We start from the raw sequence: 21334 nt of genomic DNA on the forward strand, positions 1-21334 counted from the left end.
GCAATAGAAACATTCGAAAGGAATAACAATATCTCAATAAGAAGGCAATATATAACCGTAAAACATAGATGGTATTAAACAATATGGATTAACCACTTCTATTTAAGAAAACCAATTATTATACTAACATACATATCTACACATTTAGTCAAGTAATAAGCAAAAGCAAAAAGTAACTGCCCCTAAAGTTGATTATATCTTATTTGTGTGTGGGTTTGTAATAAGAAATGGACATATAGAAAAATGAAAAGAAACTATAGCTGATACAATAATCTAGATATTTTTAAATAAAATGCTTGTATATCAAATTATCAATGCATATGAAACTTGTAAAAGGTGCATTAAAATTAGTTAAGATATGGAATTGTACTTTATGCATTTTTACTTGTAAAATTTAAGTTACTTTTTAGTATATAGTAAATAAATTGATATGCATCTATCTCTACTATCTCTACTATATATATATATATATATATATATATATTAATATATAGAGGAAAGTTAGTTTGAGAACCATAAAAAAAAAGAACGCGAGAACCAATCCTGGCCATTGATTTTGATCTTGATGATTTTTTATTTTCTCTCTCCTCATTTTCACCCAATTCATTCAAATGGTTTTATCTCACAAACCGTACATCGTTAAACGAAAAAAAAAACATGGGTAGTCTTAAAATTTCGTGCTCTTTCATTAGAGATGCGACTTGATATACTTTTGACAAACTTTTAAATTTCGATTTTTTTTTTTAATTTTTTTTTTAGCGATAATCCTACACATGTGCAGGACATGTGTAGGATGTATATCCTACACATGTATCATACACATCCTACACATGTGTAGGTTATACATCCTACACATGTGTAGGTATGTCCTACACATGTGCAGGTAAAAAAAAAATTCGAAAAAAAAAAATTTTCGAAATTTAAAAGTTTGTCAAAAGTATATCAAGTCGCATCTCTAATGAAAGAGGACGAAATTTTAAGACTACCCATGGTTTTTTTTTCGTCTAACGATGCACGGTTTGTGAGATAAAATGTTTTGAAAAATTTGGATGAAAGTGATGAGAGAGAAAAAAGGAGATGAGATGTGTGGCCCAGATTGGTTCTCGCGTTCTTTTTTTTTTTTATGGTTCTCAAAATAACTCACCCCTTAATATATATATATATATATATATTTGATTAGGAGGATTAATCATTTCCCTTAATTTAAACATCTCCACCTAAGATAGTTATAACACCTTTAATGAAATTATTTATAACATATATTCTTCATCCGTTAAAATAACTATACCACTATCTTTTTTTTTTTTGTTGAACAGCGAGTTAGTAGTTAGCATTCGAGACATCACAGTGACATTCAAAATCAATCACTTTTAAATTAATACCTACCTCGCCACCACCTCCGCGTGTCGCCGCCACCACGGTGTCGTCATAGACTCATAGTATCGCATCGTGCGGACATTGGTCTAGTCAAAATATGTATATATATTGCCCGCCAGGATTTTGTCCTGGCTTTTGTGGATCTTTTACCGGGTGGGGCGGGCGGGAGGGAGGGGATCGGATAGATCCACAGTATCCAGTCCGGATACCCGTGATCCGATCCTTGCTGTTCTAATAAAAATATATGTATATATATGATTGTTGAACAGTTCAACTATATTAAATGTGAAGTTTACAAATTCAGTTGACAAGATCCTTGCCTTTAAACTGTTATCTTGTTGTGTACCAACTATACTTCACAGAAGTATGCACGTCTACTTTGATTCTATCTTTACTATCTTATAAAAAAAATAGCTCTCATATTAAAAGTTATACAAGAGAAAATATCTAAAATACCGCTAATGATTATATTACACTATTATTCCTTTATCTTTTAAAATATATCCATTAACCCTTTACATCAATTACCTTTAAATCAATTATTTACACCGCCTCTACCACCAACAGTCGCCTCCCACCACCACACCGTTGCCGCCACGAACACCGTCGCATTGAGTACCTTGCTAGTATATATAAAAGAAAACGAGAATAATATCTGATTTGATTCATATTTTTTTGTTTAAATTACTTGGTAAGATATTTCATTTCTAACTCTTATGATATGTCAATTTTCATGATAATAGTTACGCAAATTCTTGTTGTCAAAGATAGTATTAATCAGTTTAGTATACTAGTTCTTTAATCCATCACACGTGTATGAAATAATTGTCTTTTTTTTTCCCTTCTTGAAACACAATATTCCCAAAACAAAAGCATTTTGAAGGTTTATAAAACTAAGGATTTTGAAGGTAAGTTTTGACAAATATGGATAATGTAAGTCCAAAGAGTCATGGTAATCTCCGGAAAAAAAAATCGTTATATTCCAAGTTAAGATAGACATGGAAATCAAGTAAACCTTCAAAACAGTCTTAACCCGAACCGGTTCGTGGCCGGTATATTATTTTATTCAGTTTGCCGGCTTTCTAAAACTTTGATTCCTTTTTATAACAAGTACAAGTACATGTACGGCCACTTGTCACACTTATAGTTATGGATGCTTATTGTAATAAAAACTATGAAAATAATATATCATCCTAAAAAATTAGCTTAATAATCCACCTAACTATTAGATCATAACACTTGGCAAGATCAAATGATGAAATTAAGAGACAATAAGTGGATTATAATTGTCATGTTTTAAGGTTGTTAAGATGATCATTAGCTAATTTTTAGGAGGATATACCATTTCCAAAAAAACTAATACAAGTACAAGTAATTAAGTATTATAAAAGAAAGATATAAGTTTATTAAGTTGAATAAAATAGGACGAAAACAAGAAACATAACTACAAATTTGTGTATATATAGTTCCATTGCATTCAAACAATTACAAGCTAATTAAGCACACACACAACTATCAACTTTCCATGTCAACAAAATTGTACATCATCTTGTACACTTTGATCTCTTAAGTTTCTCAGGTATCCATCTCTTTTATATGTGGTTATATATACATACATATATCAGCCGCATCGTTGTCCATTATTTATCGTCTGTCCTCTTTGTGACATTATCATATTCTTGCTCCCATACATTGCCTCAAATTGATCATTATGTTAGTTATCTAAGAGTAGGACGGAAATGATGTACATATTTGATATGATTTCACGGTTTTAATTAAGGGTGTGTTTGGCTTAGTTTATCTTCAATAAGCTCCATTTTCTTGGCTTATTTTGAGATTAATAATTAAGCTTCATGACTTTTGAAGTTGAAACATAAGGTTAGAAGTCCCAAAAAATATGTAATAAATATGGGTTAAGCGAATAAGTCTGAAAATAAGCTAAGCCAAGAGTGCAAACTGAAAAAAAAGTACATAAAGGTTTAGCCTATATTTTGAACAATGTTGCATGGTAATCAAGAAAATAAAAACTTGAATCATTATCCACACAAGAGTTCCAGTTTTGAATTTTAAGGAGTCATGAAACAAGGTTATCACTGATTACAAATTTACTATGATGTTAAAAGTAAAATGTTATTAGTTTAAGAAACGCAAAGCATTATGTTGATCTCCATCATTTGAGTTGTAGACAAAATTTTACTGAAAGAAAGAGCCAACATTTGAAGAATTCGTTCATAAAAGGCAAAGATTGAAAATTCAACTTATATATGCTTGCTTTCGTAATATTGCAGATTCATTTACTAAAGTTTCATTGCCACTGGAGAAGAATCAGAGCCAACAAAATGGATGACAAGTCGATTGCACTCAGTGCAGTTATCCGAGAAGCAATTGATTTGGTATTTCTAAGCTTTTAGTGCCCAAAATTTAATATTTCTATGCTTTGAGAGTACAAAAGATACAAACTATTTTTACTTACGCAGGAAAATGCACCATTAGAAGAAGTATTTCAACATCTAAAATGTACAAGAGAAGGTTTAAACTCGAGTGAAGTTCAAGAACGTTTGGATCTGTTCGGATACAATAAACTCGAAGAAAAAAAGGTAATTTTTACGAGTTAACAAGCACCAAATATCTTTTCAAAAGGAAGGATTCAGAACTTTTATGATTTCTTTTGTTCTTAGTACAGGAAAGTAAAATCTTGAAGTTTTTGGGATTTATGTGGAATCCACTATCGTGGGTGATGGAAGCCGCAGCTATCATGTCTATCGCTCTTGCACGTGGAGGGGTAAACCTTGTCCTTTCTTTTGTGTGTGTGTGTGTGTGAATTTGTTATATGTACTTCAACATTTTTTTGTTTACACAAGAACAGAAATACATGGTTGAATTCCATACTTTTGTTAATCGTATGACTCTTTATTTGATGCAGGGCAAGCCTGCTGATTATCATGATTTCATAGGGATCATCGTTTTGCTTGTTATAAATTCGACCATAAGTTTCATTGAAGAAAACAATGCTGGAAATGCAGCAGCTGCTCTTATGGCTCGTTTAGCTCCTAAGGCCAAGGTTCCGTCAGATCTTGATTCTGTAACTGAAGTGTTTCTGAGTTATAACTCGTGGTTCCTTAAGTAGCAAGTTGGGTGGGTCGTGGATAACGGGTCAAAATGAGTAGTTCTTTGGTACGGGTCAAAACAGGGTGGGTCAGGTTGAGCCAAAAAACTTTTTGTCCATTTGTTTTAATGATTTTTCAGTTAGTAAATAGTTTGTTATCTTTAATTTTAAATAGTAATTACTTTAAAGGTTTACAAATTTAACGTATGTTTCCGGGTCTTTCGACCTCTTTGAACTATTCATTCTAGATTTCACCTTTTTGTCCCATTAGAGACAAACGTAATCTGAAGCGGACCATTCAGAAGTAGATGGGTCATAGTTGCTGCTTTTACTTGTACCAGTTTTTAAAATCTTATGTCGCAGGTTCTTCGTGATGGAAAATGGAGCGAAGAAGATGCATCTGTGTTGGTTCCAGGCGATATTATCAGTATCAAACTTGGAGATATCATTCCTGGTGATGCCCGTCTTTTAGAAGGCGATCCTCTTAAAATTGATCAGGTATCTTTCAGCTTTAGAACATGATCAATCATATTTCACTCAAGAGCATAGTTATATACATAAAACTTTGTCATGTTTATAGTCTGCACTCACTGGAGAATCACTTCCTGTGACCAAGAATCCGGGAGATGGTGTTTACTCCGGTTCTACTTGTAAACAAGGAGAAATTGAGGGCATCGTGATTGCAACTGGTGTTCATACCTTTTTCGGGAAAGCAGCTCATCTTGTGGAGAACACTACTCATGTTGGACATTTCCAAAGGGTTAGTGTCTCGTGAGAGATTCAATTCTCAGTTTCCAAGTTACCACATACTAGTTCTTATGATGTGGTTTTTCTATGCTCACAATAGGTCTTAACTTCGATTGGGAACTTCTGCATTTGCTCAATTGCTATCGGTATGCTAATTGAGATCATTGTGATATATGGTATTCATCAAAGGGAATATCGTGTTGGAATCGATAATCTACTTGTTCTACTCATTGGTGGGATACCAATCGCTATGCCTACAGTTCTTTCAGTCACCATGGCCATCGGTTCACATCGCTTGTCTCAGCAGGTAACCAAGTGAAGTCAAAGAAATATTTATTCTGGTTCTGATCTGAACATAGATTTACTCATACATGATTTGAATAGGGTGCAATTACAAAAAGAATGACCGCAATTGAAGAAATGGCGGGGATGGATGTGCTGTGTAGTGACAAAACTGGTACACTAACACTGAACAAGCTTACGGTCGACAAAAATATGATTGAGGTATGTAGAATTTGATGCTGGATTATTGGAAAGTACTAGACTTGAATTTCAATGTCTAAAAACATAAACATCAGGTCTTTGCAAAAGGTGTTGACAAGGATATGGTTGTTTTAATGGCTGCACGGGCTTCAAGGCTAGAGAACCAGGATGCAATCGATGCTGCTATTGTTGCAATGCTTGGAGACCCCAAGGAGGTACTTTTTTTTTTTTGTTTCTTTATTCAGCATACTCTTTCCTTTCCTACGTCGCTGATTGAGACAGTGCCACAAAAGGGTTCTTGTGACACTTGAGCATCACAAACTAACTGCACAAACATGTACTGGCATATCGTAGTTAAAGGGCTTCTGTAGTATAGATGCAAATGCAAGAAATATACAGAATTTTGTTATTGGTATATATTTTGCAATTGAATTTTCTAATGCCTGCTATAAAATTAGGCCCGAGCTGGGATTCAGGAGGTCCATTTCCTACCTTTCAATCCAACTGACAAAAGGACAGCACTTACATACACTGATAAAGTTGGTAAAATGCACAGAGTTAGCAAAGGTGCACCCGAGCAGGTAAAATGTAATAACCAAAATGTATAAAAATGTAGCGCTTGACAAATTCATAAAATTGATACCTACAAATTATCATGTAGATACTCAATCTTGCACATAACAAATCCGAAATAGAGAAAAAAGTACATTCTATAATTGACAAGTTTGCTGAGCGGGGGCTTCGGTCTCTCGGAGTTGCTCGCCAGCAAGTGCCTGCTGGAAACAAAGAAAGCCCGGGTGGCCCGTGGGAGTTTGTTGGTCTTCTACCACTCTTTGACCCTCCACGACATGATAGTGCTGAGACTATCAGGAGAGCATTAGATCTTGGTGTAAGCGTGAAGATGATAACTGGTAATTCCTTGTTATTTTTCAACTGCTACTCTGAAATTCATTTGGGATATATCTCTTAAGAGTTCTTGAAAAACTAGGTGACCAACTGGCGATTGGCAAGGAAACTGGAAGACGGCTAGGAATGGGGACGAACATGTACCCATCTACGGCTTTGCTTGGTGACAATAAGGATGGTTTTGGAGGTTTGCCTATTGATGAACTCATCGAGAAAGCTGATGGTTTTGCCGGTGTCTTTCCCGGTAAGCATGATAGTTTTCATAAATTACTACAAGATACTACTAATCACCGAAAAATGATCATTTACGGGAGCCAGTTATAGATCTATGCAATCGGGTTGGAACCTGACCAAAGTGAAGATTTAAAAGTTAAACACCAAAAATAAGCCTATCTAAACCATTTGGGTTATGGGTTAGAAGTAGTTGAGTTCAAAACTGCACCATCAATTGAATACATTCTTGAGTGTATTCATTTAAATATAAAGCTAAATCAGCATCAATATTTGGCAACAGAACATAAATACGAGATAGTTAGGAGACTACAAGCTCGAAACCACATCTGTGGAATGACGGGTGATGGTGTGAATGACGCACCTGCTCTAAAGAAAGCAGATATTGGTATCGCTGTGGCTGATTCCACTGATGCAGCTCGTAGTGCTTCTGATATAGTTCTGACCGAACCTGGATTGAGTGTAATTATAAGTGCAGTCTTAACTAGCCGTTCAATTTTCCAAAGAATGAAGAATTACACGGTAAAAATTTCCTCATTTTCTGGTTCTCATTTGCTTAATGCGGGATATCGGCTTTTGTACTAAAAACATTTCACATTTGGTTCTACAGATATATGCAGTTTCCATCACTATTCGAATTGTGGTAAGTGCTATGAAGAAGATTTTGTACTATAATATATATGGATTTGAATATGAAATGTATTATATATGGCTTAATAAGTTTCCAAGTCTTTGACGACTGTTGGATTTCATTTCTCCGCATTGCAGTTGGGTTTTATGATGCTGTGCGTTTTTTGGAAATTCGATTTCCCTCCGTTCATGGTTCTTGTTATAGCTGTCCTTAATGATGGTAAGTCTATGCATTCAGATGGCGGAGAGTTTAACTTCTGAATGATATTACAAACTTATTTAATGAAGCACGGACCCAGTTTATGGGAATGTGTACAGTATAAGTGTCACACTGATGCAAGTCTCTTGTTTTATAGGTACAATCATGACAATATCTAAGGATAGGGTAAAACCTTCTCCAATTCCTGACAGTTGGAAGCTTACTGAAATTTTTGCAACCGGTGTGGTTCTTGGCACTTACATGGCCCTAATGACCGTTGTTTTCTTTTGGTTAACATATGAAACTAACTTCTTCCCGGTACGCAGCCTTTCTGAACTCATATAAGTTTAATACTTATTGCATACAAACATTTTTATACCTTGGAATACACTTCACATGACTTTGAACCTGCTAAATTCATATCCTTTTCAGTTGAATCGTTTCGTTTAGCCCATTTGACCTGTTATAGATAAAACATATCCCATATTAACTCTTTTTATAGGTAAATGCGTCAAACTTGTCACCTTTAAGCTTTACCAAATTATGACCTTTTTCTTGTTTCTCGTGCAGAACACGTTTGGCGTCAAGGACTTGAACTCAAATCACCGTGACATGAAAAATGAAGCCGAGTCAAAACCGCTTACAGAAATGATGGCATCAGCCATTTATCTTCAAGTCAGCACCATAAGTCAGGCATTGATCTTCGTGACCCGTTCTCGGGGTTGGTCTTTTACTGAGAGGCCTGGTCTTTTGCTTGTAACTGCTTTTATTATTGCTCAACTGGTAAACATCCCCTTTCTCTGATCATTTTTATCTTAAGCTTTTGAATTATGTAACCATTGGTAAACATCCCCCTTTTTCTGATCATTTTATCTTAAGCTTTTGATTTATGTAACCATTTTTTATAAACTTTGTAGGTGGCATCAATTATATCAGCAACTGTTACGTGGGAACTAGCTGGAATCCGAGAGATTGGGTGGGGATGGACCGCGGTGATCTGGTTGTTTAACATCTTGACTTACTTGTTACTTGATCCTATTAAGTTTGCTGTTCAGTATGGGCTCAGTGGAAGAGCCTGGGGTTTGGTTGTGGAGAAAAGGGTAAGATTTCAACTCGAAAAGTCTGCTTGACCTTGAAAGTCAAATCATATGTTTTATGTTTGACTTTGAAAGTCAAAGTTTAAGTCTTAAAGCTAAAGGTAGTAATACGTTTTACCTAGAAAATGAGACAGTACATTCTAAAAATGTATGCAATATGTTTCAAGTTTCAACTATTAAGAAACATAAGTTTTAACCCCAAAAAATCAAAATAGTATGTTTGAACTTGTATAAATCAAACCGTTTAAGTTCTGAATTCACAAAGTGGTCAGCTTGGCCTCAATAGTCAATCTTAAGTCCTTACTATAAGATACGATTAAAAATTTTTGGGTTTCCAGACTGCATTTACAACAAAGAAGGACTTTGGGAGGGAAGCTCGTGAGGCAGCATGGGCAATAGAACAACGTACATTGCATGGACTTCAACCCGCAGAGCCAAAAACGTTTTATGAGCAAGGAACATTCAGAGAGATTAGTCTCATGGCAGATGAAGCTAGACGACGAGCCGAAATCTCAAGGTGTGTGTATTCCAGTTATTGTGGACACATTTACCAACAAATGAGACCAACCAACCAACCCTTTTATGTTTACTTTTTCAATAGATTCACATTTTCTTTTCTATGTGCAGGCTAAGGGAGATTCATACACTTAAGGGTAAAGTTGAGTCTTTTGCTAAACTAAGAGGACTGGACATTGATGCAATGAACCAACACTACACAGTTTGATCATGGCACCCAATATTTTCCGTTGCGACTCTTTTTTCTTCTTTCTAATTGGATGAAGAATCCTTAACATAATTCCCCTTTGTCGGAATTGCAGATGTGAACCAGCGTATTGCTATTTAATTTTTGTTTCTCTTCTTAGATAATTTAAAGTTCTTTCTATACGAATAGTTGCTTTTGATCAAGATAAAGAAAATTATTTTGAAAGTGTATGTTACTATAGACTTACTGAACCTTTCAAGGGTATTTAAGCATGCATTATTTTCGATTTAAGAGCATAATGTTTTCCAATAGCTAAATGGTTTTATTCGACCAATGTCGTGCTTCAGGTAAAATACAACCCATACTATCTCTTCCATAGATAACGACTCAAAAATCTTAATCTAATCTTGTCAATGAGCAAACAAACATAAGCAAATTACATATTTAGGTTTTGGATGGGTCCAGATAAAAAAAAACAAGAAATGTTGTGAAAACACATTGGCCAAAGCCTTTATTAAGTACCTCAGGAAATTGACAACTTAATTCACTGACTCATTTTAAATGGGAAATGATATTGCTACAACAATTTTTAGTTATCTACAACAACAACCGCATTATATAGTTGTATAATGTACAATGAAATTTGTACTATTGTTGTAGATGGCTAAGGGGGTGTTTGGTATTGCGATTACAAAACAAAATCTGCGTTTTTAAAATAGATTATGCGTTTGAAAAACGTGTAGGTACATGCTTCTCCAAAACAGCGTTTTCATAGCCGATAACCACTTTTTCATACAAACACTTTTCTAGATTATCTACGTTTTACAAACGCAATAATCAAATAATCACTTTATAACTCAATCCCAAACACCCTCTAATTATTGTTGTAGCAATATCACTAACCATTTTAAATACCATAGAATATTAAAACCTATAAGTAATACTTTTAGAGATATGGTGGCTTTGCGTTTTAGAGATAACTTTTAGAAGAAAACTGTTATCCGTTTGCTTTTGTTTTGCGTGTGATGCATCATTTGTGATCGTCAACTCAATAATTGTTGGATTATCATTACGTTGGTTTTTTGTTTTCCAATTCCTATACGTAACTTCTTTTCCTATGAGATAAACAAGAGTAAAATACATCAATGGTTCTTGTGGTTTGCTCAAATTACAATAAACGCCCTTTTTTTCCAGAAAATTACTAAATTATTTATTTATTTTTTATTTTTTATTTTTTACATTTTCCTTCTTAAATAATTACTAAAGTCCTTATTAAATAATTACGAGCATGTTGTTCAAAATACTAATAATAATAATAATAATAATAATAATAATAATAATAATAATAATAATAATAATTACGAGCATGATACCCGCGCAATGCGGCGGCGGTAACGGCGACCGCAGTATAGTGGTGTTGGTGACGCGTGGTGATGACATCGACAATTGGTGTCAAGTGGTGTAAGTTAATGTTAAGATAATAGAAATATTTTATATGATAAAGACTTAAAATATAAATTAACAAGATATATGTTTATGATGTAAATTAATTCATTAAAGACAAATTTGATAATTTATAAAAACCCTTCCATAGTGGGGTTTAAGTAATCCACTTAAAGATGCTATAGTAGCATTGATAATATTATTATCTTGGCCAGTAACTTATGATGATATCAGTCCCTTATCATATTTTCACATCTAGCTTTAGTATTCCATAGTTATAAGATTTTGTTACATATGCAATTATAAAAATTATGTATAATATGCCAATTGATTATATTCATATTGAACTGACAATTCTTATGTTATGTAATGAAATAGTGACAAATGGATTTTCAAATTTTAATCCCTCTGCATGACATACAAGTATCACAAGAATTATGCAAATCCTTGGTAAGTTAAGTTATTAAACATTAGATGATGAATTTTTCTGCAATAATGATAGTGTTTATATTCCTATATATCTAATTTCTTTGTATATTGTATGCAGACTTTGCCTACTATCTTTAGTAACAACTTACCACCAAGTTGTAAATCAATTAAGTTGCTAGATTATAATAATAAGGAATATCACGTTTCCGTTAAACAAGTTGAAAACAATCGTATCAGAATTTCAGGAAGTCAATAGTCAAAGTTCATCAAATCAGCTAACGAAGAATTTCCTTCTGCAACTTTGTGTTTCAAATTAATAAAGGAGATGACTTTTCAGGTTTCTTGCTTTCTTAAAAATGGTTGACAGGTTATAGAGAATGGTATTAAAGGTGATATGATAAGAAGCTGTTTACTTCATGTGACTGAAGATACACCTAAACGTCAGGTTAAAACTTTACAAACTAATTATTAATTAATACAATTGTAAAGCCTAAGTATATTTTGGTACATTAATTGTATCAGAGTTGATATTAATTGTTAATTTACAAGAATTCCCGACATTTTTCTTGTGGGAATTGAATTCTAGAAAGAAAAAGTGGGAAAATATGTTTGTTAAGTTATGTGCTGCCAAACAAGAGTATCAAGTTGGAGTTTTATATGACTACTCAGGTGACAAGAAACTCGGCTGTGCACGTTGGTTTACAGGACGTACGTGGAACAAGTTCTGTGCTGAAAATCACGTTAAAATCGGATGTATAATAATGTTTGTCAACGACAACAATCTGAATTTCAGTGTCCGAGTTTTCAATGAAGACGGAATTCAAGTTAATAATTAACTGAAGAGTAAGTGTTGTACTGTTCTGACATATATGATTTCCTTTTCATTAATATATATATAATTGGGAAAAAAAATTTCTTATTTTATATCACGAATACTATTACGAGGTTAAGATCGATGTGTTCTTATGATACAACTGTTGCATATTATGCAGGGATAAGTATATTAGAATGTAACAAACTTTGAACGAATGTCTATAGTAGGAAATAACTAAAGTTGTGTGTATTTTATGTAAACAACTCGAAAATAATGTTTATTGTACGTAAAAAAAATGTATTCAACCAATTAAAATCAGACAAGTGGCACCTCTATATGGTTGCCACGTATGTTTTCTTACATACAATAAACATTTTTTAAAGTTGTTTACATACAATACACACAACTTTAGTTATTTCCTACTATAGACATTCGCCCAAAGTTTGTTACATTCCAAGATATTTATCCCTTATACAGGTTTCGATTGACCTTTTATAAGTTGTTTTTGGCACCTTGAAGTGGTTGTGAATTTTTGGATGTACTGTTGCTGTAAAATATATGGCTGCTCGATTTTGAAGGTAGGGTACGAAATTAAAGCCTGATGAAAAAGGTACATAGTTTGACAATCTGATCGAACTTAATTAGAATAAGTATTTGATATCTCTGTTAATCATGTTTGTTTATAAGGTATGTAGTTTAAGTAGTCTAACAAATCATATGCTATCTTAGTCGTGTTGCTTTGTATATTATGTACTTTAAGTTTTAGTTTAAGAAAACATATGATGTATTTTGTGGCTAGGCTAACCACATGGTTTTGTGGAAAGTTATGATTATCTACGCAGATTCAATGATGTGTCAATTTGGAAATTAAAGTAATGCTATTAGTATAGGGCTATATTTTTATTCCGTAAAAATATAGTTTCCTGTTTTGCACGAATTGCATTGTCTCATAATCGCACTTGCGTGATGCGACTTTATGTCACAATATCACACACTATTTGTAACTTATCCTGTTTATTATGAATATATCTGATTTTTAAATGATTATGACATTTTATTATAACATTGTTCATCAAATGTTGCTTTTAACAATGTCTATATGGTCTGTTAATATAAGTGTATAGATATATATATAAAAAATTTTAATTTTAATTGTATATGTGCAAGTCTATTAATTGTTTTCATTTATTTTAAAAGAATCAAAGTTGTCATATTTATTAAACACATTATCTTGAAGCCTGTATCAGTTACCAAAAATTTAGATAATTTAAGTTTTAAAAAAATCTAAATATACTTGGCCGGATACAAAAAACTGTTTTCCTTCAAAAGTTGGATACGGTTTTCATAATAAATAAACAATCAATTTTGATTCAAATTCAAAATTCAAATGTAAACTGCCTTTGAATAACTAACACCTTTCTTATTAAATTTAAACCTTATATCAAATTAACTTAAACCTCATTTTATCACCAAAAACAAATCACATATACTTACTAAATCATCAAATTTTATAAGTGTGATTATAAAATTTAGAGATGCCTATAATATTGAATAGGAAAAAAATATTTGCATGGAATTGGTGAGAATCTATCAATAAACTTTTCCTATTTTTTGTAGTTTATATATATATATATATATATATTAATAATTACCCCATTTATCTCTCACACAACATACTTCTCAAAGTTGTCATCACATTCACAGCCATCTCTATTTGTTACGATCACTCATATATTGTCAGTCATAGTATCGTTAGTTTATTTGATTACACCATTGATAATTTTTTTTTGATTGCAGTATGAGTGCAGATCCTCCACCCACCGTTCTAATCTGCTTGCATCATGGTGGAGAAATGTTCAAGTTACGCCAAGGTTATGAATATGTTGGTGTTGGGTTAGTGATGATACCTAATGTCAAAACAAACGAATTTCTAATGAATGAACTGCGATCATGGTATTATAACAAATTCCCAATGTGCACAGATGAAGTATGGTTTAGACACAAACAACCAGGAAAATCACTTTGGGGATAAGAATTCGATTCAAAAACTTTTTGAAGACATAGACTTGAATTGGTTATATAGAATATCAAAAAATGAAGTAGTAATACATATATATGTGATGAAGTCGCACCATACCACTAAGAGGTATCCATAATAACCTATTGTAATAGTCTTATTTATATTGTTTTGTACCCTTTCATAGTGAGTATCAATATTTGTCAAAATGAATTTTAACCACCGACAAGTATCAAATTTTACAGATTTATTCGAAGTCCTCCAACTATTGTTAGAATATGCTTGCATTATGGCGGCAAAATGATTAAGTTACATCAAGGCTATCAATATGTTGGTGGTGGGACAGTGATGATTTCTGATGTGAAAACAAAAGAATTCATGATCAATGAATTGCGAGCATGGTATTATCAAAATTTCCAAAGTTGTAAACATAAAGTTTGGTTTAAATGCAAATGTCCAAGGAAGTTACTTAGGGATTGAGGTTCAATTGCTTCCGTTTTCGAAGATCAGCATTTGAAACCATTATACAATGTTACAAAAAAAGACGAACCAATAGATATATATGTGGTACATTCACCCCATTCCACACCGAGACAGTAATTTGACATTGTTTTTGTTTTTTCTATTTCCAATACTTTGTATTTACTTTAAATAAGATGTGCACATGAAGTTTGGTTCTGATTACAATCATCATTATTGTCTTTACACTTTCTTTTCAATCTAATAATACGAGCATGTGAATGTTATTACTGTTACTATTTTGCCATTGGTACATGAATTAATTCCAACTCCAGTAAATTGTGACATATTGCTTTATGATATCTATACATATATGTTCAGACGTTGCGTACTCAAAGATCTATACAATTTACGTCAAAATTTTAGATTGTTCGTGCATCGCACGGGTCTAGGCACTAGTTTTTAATAAAAGAGTATAGATAATCTAGTACAACCACCACTTAAATATTGCTAGTCTTTTTTTTTTTAATCATTTCCTCCTTAAATAACTAATTATCCATTGATCATCTGTTAGACATCGTTAATATTTTTAATTAAATCATAATTGATATAGATACTTCTATTAAAACTAAAAATAACACTATAATGTATAAAAATGTCTGACACTACCCAATTATGAAAACCATCACAATCTCTTCTTATGTTCATTTTACCTTTTTCTTTCCAATTTTTTTTTCTTCTAAAATCAAAAACTAGAAACTACTACTAATTTGATGATTTTCCCTTTAACTCTTACGTATTTATATCAAAAGAAAAAGAAAGTTTGAGATATTATCATACAAACAATGGGTCAATGATCAATTGGAGAATGAAGGCCTAGAATTTGAAATGTATTGCAAGGTCGATGATAGTAGGGGATCGATGGTTTGGGGGAACTTAATCTTGGTGTGATGGTATATGGGGTGATTGGACCTCAATAGAATGGTGGGTTGTTGGATCGGTGGTGGTATATATATATATACTAGATATTTTACCTTGCTCGATGTGCGGCTAGTTAAAAAAGTTATTTTATGCATTAATAAATAGCTATTCTATAAGTTTATTATGTTGAAATTGATTATGTTATAGTTAATGGTTAATTCCCGGATTACTCTGGTCATCTTTTGTCTTTTCTGACATGTCGATATCACAGTCACTAAACCTACTATAGTGATTACACACCAACATTTAACATAAGATATTTTGATATCATTAACAAATCAAACGTAAATCGATAATGTAGCATGATATCTATATATTCATCAAACGAAATAATATATACAAAGTAGGGCTGAGCATGGGTCGGTTTGGGTCGGTTTTGGCCCAAAACCGATTAGTTCGGTTTTTCACTTTGCGAAACCAATGGGTTCGGTTTTTTATCGGTTTGGTTTTTCGGTTTTTATCTCGGTTTTGGTTCGGTTTCGGTTTTGATTCGGTTTTTTATAAATAATACTATAGTTACGAATTTGTTAAGTAAAAAGACATTAAATATGAAAGCTTGTATTTGAAGAAATATGGAGTTGCAGTTAGCAGCAACAATGAAGAAGACGACCATATGTCCAGATCTAAACTTTTTGAGTTTATACAACTTAAACCCTTAAATATAACTTTATTTTACATATTAACCCTTATTTTAGACAAGTTTCATTATAACCTCAACATATAAACAAGTTTCAATTTTGACCCTTAAACAAAACGAATTGTTCCTGTGAAAAGAAAGCAGTAACTTATACTTTGGATTTTCAAAATAATCAATATTTATTTTATTCTTTTACTACCATAAGCAAAATAATATATATATATATAATATATATAGTTTCGGTTCGGTTCGGTTTTAACAATCGGTTTTTATATATGAAACCAAAACCCGAACCGATCCGTTCGGTTTTTGGAAAACCAAAACCAAACCAATCGGTTTGCTTCGGTTTCGGTTTTTTCGGTTCGGTTTTTTTGGATTTTTTCGGTTTTCGGTTTTACGGTTCGGTTTTTGCTCACCCCTAATACAAAGTAAAAAAACTAAACATGACAAAAATTTAGTCATATAAAATACACATAAATACAATACGAATAAGTAAAAAAATAATAAGATAAAATCATTATAGTTTTTGCTTTCAGTTATGCTGAAAAGATGGAGAAAATACCTTATGTAGTGACGGGAAAAAATAATCACAAACACAATTAGGAAATAAAGTATTTTATCTCCAATAACAAGAAATTCATTCGTAAAACTCATAATAACTACTATTATCATTATAAAATAGACATTTTTGTGTGGCTAGAATAACCAATTTTAGTTAAGGTTTCGGCCAAGAGAACGAAGGAGAAACAACAAAATTGTTTGGTCGTGTATAACCTAATAATATTTTTAAATAAATTTTAAAATTTGATATAGTCTACAAAGTTGTATATATTTTAATAAATAATATTATTTATGTCAAATATCATTGCCAAATTAATAGATGTATTGGACGTCTTCTTATATCTTAATATGGGTATTGATTTTTTTTTAAAATTTTGTGTATATAGTTTTGATTTAATATTTTATGTTATATTTAATAAAATAAGTTACATTGGTTTGAGAATAAATAGAGGTTATAAGATAAATATTGTAAAAAAAGTATGGAGATGCCACGTAGGATACAATCCTATGTTGCAATGTTTAAAGCTAGCTTTAGGTTGAAAGAAGGGTTTAAAAGGCTAGGATTTTTACTGTTTTAATATATCTATATATATATATATATAGATTGGTATACTACAGAAGAATAACTTTATAAATTAAAAACCAATTGAAAAATACTTCATGATTATGATAAATTAACAACGAAGAAAACTGTGAAACATAATATATGTATAGATAGATTATTAAGAATAACTTTATAAATTAAAAACCAATTGAAAAATACTTCATGATTATGATAAATTAACAATGAAGAAAACTATGAAACATTATATATGTATAGATAGATTATTATAAAGGGTTATGTAATTTGAGGTGTACGTGTTGAACGTAATATATATAGTTTGATTATGAAGTGTATATAGTAAATAGAAAATGAAAAAAAAGGGAAAGAAAAGGTAATAAAATATCATGGATTACGAGTCATGAATTATGAAGTGTTTATAGTTAAAATAAAAAAGTTAAAAAATGTCATGCAATGTTAGTCGTGATTTTTTATATATGTTTGATTTATATAAATATAAATTTTATATATATATGCTTTTTTTGTAACACCCCGAGCTACGCACGAAATGTCTCCGAAAAGATATAGCGTATGCATAGAATTATCGTAGAACACGATCTATATGCATAAAAGGATCCGGTGAATCCAACATTAATAATCAAGTATAAAATGCATAACATAGGGCGAATGAATCCTGGATCCATGTAAGTCCAAGCCCAGGTCCTAGCACAAGCCTCAATCGATCATCACGTCTTGGATTCACAAGTTTACCTGAAAAGTGTACTAAACAAGGTCAACACTAGGTTGGTGAGTTCGTAGGAGCAAATGACAAGGATCTAAATCCAAATCCATTCGCATAATGAACAAAGATAATGAACAAGGAACACACTTACAATAAGTCCTTAAAAGGCACAATTATTCAATTTGGGTTGGCTTGTAGCGCAACCTAGACCAACACGTATCCATTACACAAATTATACCAAAGCTAGAACACATGTAATGCACGAGAACACAAAATATGGACATCAACAAGTATCCATTAAGTTCTAAAATGTCAAACAAGTTCATCAATGCTCCTAAATTGTTCTCATGTCATTCAATTCTCATTAAGTACATAAAGTACCCGTTTATTGCACTTGTACACATTGCACCTCAATTGTCCACCCTATTGTCTCAAGTACATCCTGTCCATCAAACACAACTAAACACAATACACATACATTTCATACGACTTTACATTTAAGGAATCTTAGATGTTTGTATACAAGGTCACCCGCAGCCTTCCCACCACATCTGCAACTCATTAAATGTATCATCGTCTTCCATGTATGTACAACTATCCTAATCATAAATAAAACAATCATACTCAAACAATCCATAATCAATAAATGTCCATCAATGACCCTCACATAGGTACTCACATAATGAACTACGCAAGGTATTTAGAATACACATAGTAAACAAGAACAAGTAATAATGATATCCATAAGTATCTAACAAGTTCTATAATGCCAAACATGTCTATCAATGTCCCTCAATTGAACTCAATTGCACGTAATGTACCTCATTGTACTCAATTGCACGTAATGTACCTCATTGTACTCAATTGCACGTAATGTACCTCAATGTACTCAATTGCACGTAATGTACCTCATTGTACTCAATTGCACGTAATGTACCTCATTGTACTCCATTGCACGTAATGTACCTCATTGTACTCAATTGCACGTAATGTACCTCAATGTACTCAATTGCACCATGACCATCAATGTCCACCCAGAAACAACAATATGTGTATATACTTCGTACGATGCTACTTTAGAAAGGCCTTTGATGCTTATATATAGGGTCACCCGCAACCTTCCCACCACATCTCCAACCTTTCGAAGGTAATACCGTCTTCCATATATACACAACTAATCTAATAATCAACCAAACATGCACATACAATAATCATATAACAACCACGTATTTACACGTCAACAAATCCATCAATCAAACAATATCATCACTCAAGACACTCAAACATATGCACAATCAAGTCATGTCATCATCAAGGAAATCAAACGTATGCACAATTGAACTATGTCATCAATCAAGGTAAACACATAATTGCACAAACAAACAAGTTAACACACAAAGGTTGTACACTTTTCAGCCCGAATCTCAAAGAAGTAGGGAGCTACGAACTCACCTTGATTTCCAAGCAAAACGACACGTTAATATCGAGCTATAAATGTCCAACAACCGTCACGTGTCCACAACCTATCAACATATATCATAGTATCATCAAAGACAACTCTATAACCCTACACAAGTTGGTTAAGTAAGTTCAAGTCAAGTCACAACTCACAAACGCTTCAACAACCTTTCCGAGTAGGAATAAAACACTTTGACTCGACATGTCTTAGAATCGAAGGAAGATTCAACCCAAATAAATGTTACCACAAGAAACTAGCCTCTCATACGATTCCAACGATAGGCCATATGACTCGATTGGACTCACGGATCAAAAGTTATAGACGTTTGAAAACTTGTCAAGAAAGCTGCATAAACTCGCGACACGAGTTTATTGGCTAGCGACACGAGCTGAACAACACCTCGCGGCACGAGTTCCCCAGGTCGTGGCACAAGAAAAAGTACTGGTCAAGAGACACCAAAACTCGCGGCACGAGCCCTACTCCTCGCGGCACGAGTTTCTGCAGGTCTGCAGAAAAACATGATCCAAACTCGATTTTGACATCCCCAAACACCATTTTGACTTCCAAATCGACCAAGGAACCTTTCTAACTTGTTTTTGAACATTATCAAACATAAATAAATATATTTAGACTCGACCCACTTCACAAACTCGTTTCATTACATCAATTTCGTACCAAAATCGTTTTTGACCTAAATTGAACCACCAAGAACCCTAATTCGCGTTTTGACTCGATTTGTTACCCGAATTTACTTGAAACCAGTTAGAAACAAGTTAATAAACATAAAATGATGAAGAAGGGATGAGTTTCACTTACCAAATCTTCTTCCAAAAGCTTAACCCTAGTTTGACCCAAAAGAGGATGTTCTTGCACTTTTTGATGACTCAAATCTTGATATGATGCAAAAGAGATGAAATAGATGATCTTTTCTAGCACTAATCTAACTTGAAACCATAATATTGGTGTAAGAATCTTAGAGAGAGAGAAAGACATTTGTTTGTGTGTGTTTTGTTCTTGTAAGAAGAAAGAAAGAAGGATAAGAGGGGAGAATGAATGGATGGGTGGTGAGGAGGAGTTGGAAGGGGAGCCGGCCTAGATTCCGAAAGGGTAGGCTCCCGCTCCGCTAAATTTGACAAATAGTTAAACGTTAACCCTTTAAAAGCCAAAACGAACTCACAAACGTATTTTAACTTAACGTTTCGCTAAAGCTCGCTTATTCGCCCAAGTTTCTACCTTGATTAACAAAAGTCATTTAATTTAGTTATTAATTTGATTGTTTTCAAATTGTAAGCATCGATTAGCATGACTAATGATCTCGACACACACACAAGTCCCAAATTGCACGACAAATTGTTCCATATGTACACATTGCACTTAAATGAACCCCAAAAGACTTAAATTATATTACTAACTAGATTGTTAGCCAAGTTGCACAAATAGTCAACGGGTCAAAAGTCACAGTTGTTACATTTTTATATGCCATATTTAAAATATATGTATAATTATATTATATTATTTAATGAAAATCTATTAGTGTGAAAAAAAAATGGAGGTGCCACGTAGGATAAATCCTATGTAGCATGTTTAGAGATAATTTTAATTTGAGGTGGATGACTTTAAAAAGCCAGGATAACTATTGTTTTATTATGTATATAGATATACTAGATTTTTTCTCCCTCGCGATGCGCGAGTTGTTTTCAAATATTTTTTAAAGTAAAGTTGATAATACGAATATATATATTCAAATGCTTAGCATATGGTTGAAAGGTATA

General features: G+C 32.7%; 1 protein-coding gene across 1 annotated transcript; it reads left to right on the plus strand.

Moving 5' to 3' along the window:
* Positions 1-4070: 4070 nt before the first annotated feature.
* On the plus strand, positions 4071-9770 carry LOC122598949 (plasma membrane ATPase 1). The gene is made up of 18 exons (XM_043771413.1): positions 4071-4159; positions 4301-4438; positions 4847-4981; positions 5064-5243; positions 5331-5537; positions 5615-5734; positions 5809-5928; positions 6172-6294; positions 6375-6624; positions 6702-6863; positions 7134-7372; positions 7461-7493; positions 7619-7700; positions 7837-7997; positions 8250-8462; positions 8597-8779; positions 9115-9293; positions 9404-9770. Exons 1-18 carry the CDS (start codon positions 4091-4093, stop codon positions 9498-9500), a joined length of 2691 nt encoding a protein of 896 aa, XP_043627348.1. The 5' UTR covers positions 4071-4090; the 3' UTR covers positions 9501-9770.
* Positions 9771-21334: the final 11564 nt, after the last annotated feature.

The sequence above is a fragment of the Erigeron canadensis genome, chromosome 5 (assembly GCF_010389155.1).
Source record: "Erigeron canadensis isolate Cc75 chromosome 5, C_canadensis_v1, whole genome shotgun sequence".
NCBI classification, from domain to species: Eukaryota; Viridiplantae; Streptophyta; class Magnoliopsida; order Asterales; family Asteraceae; genus Erigeron; species Erigeron canadensis.

Excerpts from the sequence above, each read along its gene's own strand:
- LOC122598949 (XM_043771413.1), top strand. The coding sequence starts at position 4,091 with ATGTGGAATCCACTATCGTGGGTGATGGAAGCCGCAGCTATCATGTCT. Across the intron at positions 5,929-6,171 it reads TGCTTGGAGACCCCAAGGAG|GCCCGAGCTGGGATTCAGGA; the intron begins GTACTTTTTTTT and ends CTATAAAATTAG. Across the intron at positions 7,494-7,618 it reads CCATCACTATTCGAATTGTG|TTGGGTTTTATGATGCTGTG; the intron begins GTAAGTGCTATG and ends TCCGCATTGCAG.